The sequence below is a fragment of the Chenopodium album genome, chromosome 18 (genome assembly GCF_948465745.1).
Source record: "Chenopodium album chromosome 18, dcCheAlbu1.1, whole genome shotgun sequence".
NCBI classification, from domain to species: domain Eukaryota; kingdom Viridiplantae; phylum Streptophyta; class Magnoliopsida; order Caryophyllales; family Amaranthaceae; genus Chenopodium; species Chenopodium album.
The window spans coordinates 4,650,830-4,657,637 of record NC_137851.1 but is presented as its reverse complement, the minus strand read 5'-3'; the positions used below and the strand labels follow the sequence as shown (position 1 = coordinate 4,657,637).

At 29.9% G+C, this 6,808-nt stretch overlaps 1 protein-coding gene across 2 annotated transcripts; it reads right to left on the bottom strand.

Moving 5' to 3' along the window:
• Window positions 1-359: 359 nt before the first annotated feature.
• Window positions 360-3,858, bottom strand: LOC145591256 (uncharacterized). Of its 2 annotated transcripts, none has more exons than XM_081647662.1 (5): window positions 3,525-3,858; window positions 3,356-3,400; window positions 2,876-3,202; window positions 2,568-2,770; window positions 360-795 (listed from the first exon to the last, which is right to left on the bottom strand). In XM_081647662.1, the coding sequence occupies exons 1-5, from the start codon at window positions 3,736-3,738 to the stop codon at window positions 574-576; spliced, it is 1,011 nt and encodes a 336-aa protein (XP_081503788.1). In that variant the 5' UTR covers window positions 3,739-3,858; the 3' UTR covers window positions 360-573. The 2 variants fall into 2 exon arrangements, with proteins under 2 accessions (XP_081503788.1, XP_081503787.1); XM_081647661.1 differs by having other exon boundaries at window positions 360-807; window positions 3,525-3,856.
• Between the last annotated feature and the right edge of the window lie 2,950 nt (window positions 3,859-6,808).

Here is a 6,808-nt window from a genome sequence, read left to right as displayed (position 1 = left end):
TTTCTTTCCTTTTTCTTGCTCCATTTGTTCTGACCAACTTACCAAACTTTCTCAGCCTCAAAAATCATAGAAAAAATGGTGTTATATTACTACTCCGTACATTACATTCATTAATTTCCTCTAGGAATCTTTTGGTCCGAATTATATGTATTCCACTTATTTCAAGGGAATTTTTTTTTTTTTTATATACATACTAACTTCTGATAATTTTATACAATATCAAAGATATTAAGAACATTTCAGATTTAATATAAACTAAAAAACAAAGTCTAGTAATTGAAAATCAAGTGAATAAAACACGATTTCATTAGTCCTTCAATCAGAGTTAAGAAATAATTTAAGCATGCATATATATAAAATTAAACAATCAATACTTAGTATTATATAAATTAATCTTATTATTTATTTTTTTATTATCGAGAGCCAAATAAAAATATGGAAGATTAGACTCGTTACAAGTAACCAAGTGGATCCATTTGAATACGTAATATACAACGTAGCTAGCTCGAACTCGGGATAGTTTTTTGGTCTTACCACAAAATAAGACATGATTTATATATTCAAATAAAGAAATTAATTAATTGAAGCTTGAATTTGTCTCTCTCTTCTCTTATTATTGATCCAAAAGCAGGTCCATGATGATGAAAATTGTAAACATCCATTAAAAGGGCAGCAATAATAGCATAATTTTTGCCCTTTTTCACTCTTCTTTTTTGAATTCTTCTTCTTTAATTGCCCGCTTTCTTTTGTTCTTCTTTTTGTTTCTTCTCCCTCGCTTGTTACTTTCACTTCCACCTGCATCGTGCACTTGAATAGTACAGTAAAAAATAATAATAATAATTAGTTACGTGCTTTTACTTTTTCTGTACATTTTTCATATGTTACAGGCTTTTTAATGTTCTTACAAACAATGTAGTGAAAATGTAACATTAAATATGTATATTCTTTTTAGATTATTCATTCGAATGTTTCGTAAAAGTAGCCTATGATAATTGAATTAGAGAAAGGAACACATGGATTATGAAAGTACTTTAGGGATACTATTTACGTGTAATTTCTATCATGCATTAATGCATGCATGTGATCGATGTGCAAAAAGCCATAAATATAATACCAAGTATACGTACCACTAATAAATTTGAACCATTTTTTCTTCATCTATTAGTATAATACATAATAAATGTTAACTTTAAGAATTATATATATTTGCTAAAATTTTAACCTCATAAAACATCAAACATTTCATATGTTGATGAAAGACGAGAGAGATATTTACTTTACAATTATCAAGCCACTTTTCTTTTTATTATATGGTACTCAGTTATAAGTTACTAGAGATCAAAGTTGAAAATAAAGAAAGTATTTCAATTAGTGTGAAACCTTCTTTAATTTTAAAGGCTCATCATATATTTGTGGGTGTTACTACCAAATCTTTTTCAAAATTGGAGAAAATGGTCCCTCCATTTTCAACAAGAAAATTAGAATACCCTCTGTATTATAGAGCGTGGTACCAGTAGAAAATTTAACTTCTAGTCATTGTAACCACTTATTCAAATGAGTATTTCTTATCATCACATGATGAGAAAATTTTGATTTTTCTTTCTTTTAATTTTCAAATTTATCATGGGACATGATCATTTGAAATAATAAGTGTAGCATTAGCACCTCAATTCTTATATATATTCCCCCAAATTAAAATCATAGATACAATCAAGTCTTGTTTCGCCTAGTGGTAAAAGTTTGGCCAATGAAATTTTACTGTTGCTTCCCTCATCAATACCTCCTCTTGGATTGGGAATTTATGAGGTCGTGATGAGGGATAGTAACGAACAGAGCCATTCATCTTACCTACCAACCAAATAAAATTTAGCAGCATGGAATAATTATAAACGTCATGTCTGTTGTTACCCTCGGCCTCGTAATAAGTTGGCCAAAGTATGTAGCTAGGGACCAAACATTATTAGGTCCCCGGCCCATCCTATTAAGAACCCTGTCCCAATGAACAACAGTATCATGAAACACACGCACCCTAAAATTTGTTTATCTTGAGAAATACACCTTAAGATTTAAGGACATTTCTCCATCAAAGTATTGGCATACTGGCATGCGAGAATAATCAAGTGATTTCCTATGTCTGCCTCTTCATTTATGCCAGTTTGTTTGAGCCTTGAGGTGTATATATATTTGAATTTTAATTTATAATTATATTACTCAACATTTTATTACTCAGCTCCGTACTATAATTAGGCGTGCAAGCTGTTTATTTTTGTCACCAAATGTCAAATGAAGTTAAATTAAGTTCCCAAAAGTCAAACTATCACCTTGCAATACTTTTCAAATTATATAAAAAATATACACCTTTGATGTACTATAGAAAATTACCTTTTTAATTTTATTTGTGAATTAAACTTGTGATATTGTTATTAAATATAGATGGTACGCCCTTTTTAAAAAGAAAAATACGCGTCGACTAAAAATAAAAAATAAATAAACAAACTAATTACTTGTATTACTACCTCTGTTCTTAAATAATATTTGATCGATCAAGGGTCGTCATATACACGTACCTCTTCCACAGGATTCAACTTATTAATGCTAGAGCTTGAATTCTGAGTATCTTGATCTCCATCTTCAGTCTCTTCAGAATGCTTCATCTTTCTATCTTTAATTGAAGGAGTTGATGTTGGACTTGGACTACTTGAACTCCCCTCTGGAGGTGTACTTTGTGTTCCAACATCCCTTGTTCTATTTCCCATTAAATTCTTCTCTTCTTTATTAATTCAAAAACATAACTAAAATTAATTTAATAATTCTATAAGTGGGGTCGGATACATGAATCAAATTTGAACATTATTATTATGAAATATATAATTACCTTGTTTAAGAGATGGAGTTTTAATAAGTTGTTCTTTAATGACGGCAGCGGCTACCGCCACGGGAGGTGGCTTAGAAGGGTGGTGGTTGGTGTTTGTTGTTCTTCTTGGTTGCATAGAATAAACAAGGGGTGCAGACATGGTGACTCTACTAGCCATGTTGCTCCGAAAAGACCGCGCGCTTAATGTTTTAGCTGATAAACACTCCATTGGAACTTCTCCTGATAATGGATTACATATAAACCTCTCTGCATCATTCCATTTTGAGTTTAATGCAAACCCTTCTGGTGATAAACATTCCCATACATACCCTGATTTTGCTTGTAACGCTTTTTTCACCAAAAAAAAAAAAAAAAAAAAAAAAAAAAAAAAAAAAAAAAAAAAATTAAAATAAATCGTTAATTAGTATGTACAAATTGAAATTAAATGTAAATGTATGTGATGATGGAAATTAAATGAAAATTATTAGATTAATAATGTACCTTTGAGAGCTGTGGTGAACGAGTATGTTGAAGGGTCGATTTCATCTGTGTATAGTGTACAAATTCAAAATTATATATGACAAGACGGTCCAATAATATATACTGTGAATAGAATATAAGCGACGTATAATGTTAATAACGTGTTACGTGAATGTTAATTAGTATGTACCTTTCAAATTGTAGCCGGGGGAGGAGGCAGTGCTAGAGACGGTAAAATTGGACTTGAACGATGTCCTCGAATCCTCTCTAAAACTTCTAATATAAGAGGCGGAATACCGCCTCGAGCTTGTGTTTTCTCGACTAATTCGAGCTCGAAGGTGCCATTCTTTTAGATTGAACTCTTGCTCTTTAGGGTGTTGGGTGCCTAGAGGGGAGCCTTCCATGTATTGGGTTCAATTTACTTTGTTGTGTGTTACTTTCTTTGTGTGTGAGAAATAATGAAGATTATTTCAAGTGAAGTAGAGAAATGAGAGAATATGTATATATGTTGTTTGTTATGAGAATCCTCCTCCTTTTAACTATTGTCCAGCTACTAAAAGGCGGTATTTTCCTACGGGAAATTGAGTTCAAAAAATATTGGTCCTGAAAGAGACATTTATGAGAATGATATTTATTGATATACTTCGTATATACTTCGTAAATAATAAATATAGTACTCTCTTTAATATTTATTTCGGTTGTTTCACTTTTAACTGTACATGTATGCCAATATATAATTTCGATCACTAATGTCGTTAATTATTAACTAGCTTAGTAACATTATAATAAAAAGTCGATAATTTGAAGTTACTAGATCCAACATGCATGATCAACTATGTTGTTCTATATACTTTGTACTTTTGTAGTATCGTATTGTATATAAATAACAGATAACAATCGTAGAAAATGAGGTAAATAGTGTCAAAAATCAATATACTATTGTACTGTTTAACACATCAACGGCCCACATGCAATATTATTGTTGTCATGCAATGAGCCGGCCTAAAGTTGTAACACAATATACTCGGTTTTATTTGTTACGGGTATGCCTATATTTATACATAGACATCTAGCTAGCTAGTAATAATTCAGATTTGTCTATTTGGCCTTTTTCTTAGAATAACACAATACAACTAACAGAGTTGCATTCCATTCAATCTAACTATTCAATTAGTGTCAAATTTATATTGTCATTTTCTCTTTGTTTCATCTCTTTCAATTTTGCTGAATTTATGCTGAATTTAAGATTAATTTGCTCAACTTGTAAATGGGAAATAGTAAAGAGTTATTCCTATTAATAGCAATTTAAGCTAAGTTTAATTTACTTCTCCATAATAATTGTAACGGTTTGTCAACTATGTAGTGAGGACTGAGAAGTGTAAGCTATATCAGATTAAAATTCTATCATTACTTAACTAATATTTTAAGTACCGTAGGGAGTATTCATGCTACTATACTAGCAATTGCACGTATGTATGTAGTACATGACCATTAATAGTATTCTAAATAAATTATATTTGGCCAATACAAAGTTACGAAAAGATTGTTGTAATATTATATATTGTCGTGATGGTTTTTTATTTGATCTAATAACTATACTATACCTTTAATTAATATCATGCATGAACAAACTTGCATGTACAACATGTTCTTTGTGTAAGCAAACAAAAAATGAACCTTCTCAAACTTAAATTATTGTACTAGAACTTGTACATTACGAATAATTATCTTGGTTAATTAAATAATACATGAAAAGACTTGAAATTTAAGCTGGTGGAGCCTTGTTATGTAGATAGATTGATGATAACTCATTTTCTGTTATCAATTTTAGGTGAAGCAATAATATTCACCAACTGTTGTAAATTTATAAATGCATTAGTTGGAAATAAATAGCATTAAAAAAAGTAACGTCAAATGATTATAACATCTCACATATTCGTATCTTATTAAAGGGATGTGTATAGTGTTGCACGAATAAAGAGTTCGTACTAATCATGTTATATTACACAGACGTGGACCAACCCTTATATCCAATTATCCAAAATAAGACATAAAATTAGGATTTAAGCTACAAAAATTTTGAGGTGAATATTAATGAAATGAAAAGCAACTTTAACTATTTGATAGGGTAGGGTTATTTATTTATTTAAAAATAAAATAAAATAAAAAAAAAAAAGAATTGACATACACGAACTTGCAACAATTTTATGACACGTACTACTATAAGAAATGGATTGTAGTACATATATACAAGCAAACAACTTAATAAACTAAATTAAAATCTTAATAACCTAACTTAATACTCGATCTTAAGTGTAGTCAGATAGAACACAAACAAACTTGCTAGCTAGACGCACAATTTTTATAGCTCGCACTTATTGATACTTTTTTTTTTTTTTATAAGCTGGTTATCTAACATGCTATTATAACTAACATAAATAATATGTCGACCTTCACTAGAAGATAAAATCTTTATTGGTTACCACCCTATTCTACCGTAATTAAAGTTTTGAGATAAAATCAAGTCGAATCCTTGCAAATGTCTACCTTCACATAGATAAAATGTCTACCTTCACTGGAAGATAAAATCTAACATGGCTTGTAGTACATTGTTGTTGCTGTTGTATTAGCTTAGTGATATTTTGTAGAAATCTTTTATCTCTTCTCATTTGGATAAGAGGAAATTTAATTTATGTACTTGATAAGCTTAGAGCATGACACCTGGAAAATATTTTTTTTTTTTAAATAAGCTCCAATAAAATTATCCCCAATATATTGTTTTAATATCATCAGCATTATTTCATGTAGGGTAGTTTTCAAAATCATGAAGAAAAAAAAAAGTTGTAAAATTTGCCAAAAATATATAACGTGGCCAAGTGGATGCATCATGTGATTGTCATCGTCATGATAGTGAAATATGGGTGGTTGATACTCGAATATGTTGGACGATCAAAAGATCTGGACCGTCAAATTTTGTCTCTATGTATTTTATACAATTGCTATGTAAATTTCAGTGAAATTAAAACTTTACTCTAAAAAAGAAATAAAGGAGGGATTTCTGAAATTTATGTACCGCAGGCTATTTTACTGCCTTCATTCAATCTGGAAAGGCTTTTTCTATGATTTCTGACTTACCTATTATTATATTATTGATTGGACTCATTTTGATATGATGATTGTCATGCATCCATGCATGCAAGTTTTATTTGTCATTATCATAAGTAATAATTAATCTAGTCTCAATAATAAATCATTTGATATGGTTATAGATTTGATTAAATGGAGGGTTAATCGTGAAATACAAAGTGGAGCAAGTAATTAAAAACGGAGGAATAACACTAAAAAAATCTTATGGCATGTGGATAAATTTGTTATTCTATGTAAGTGATAAGCTGCTGTGCTGATAACAATATATGTTATGTTACTTGTTAGTGATACTCTGTATAATTGAGTTATTTTTGCAACAATAAGTCT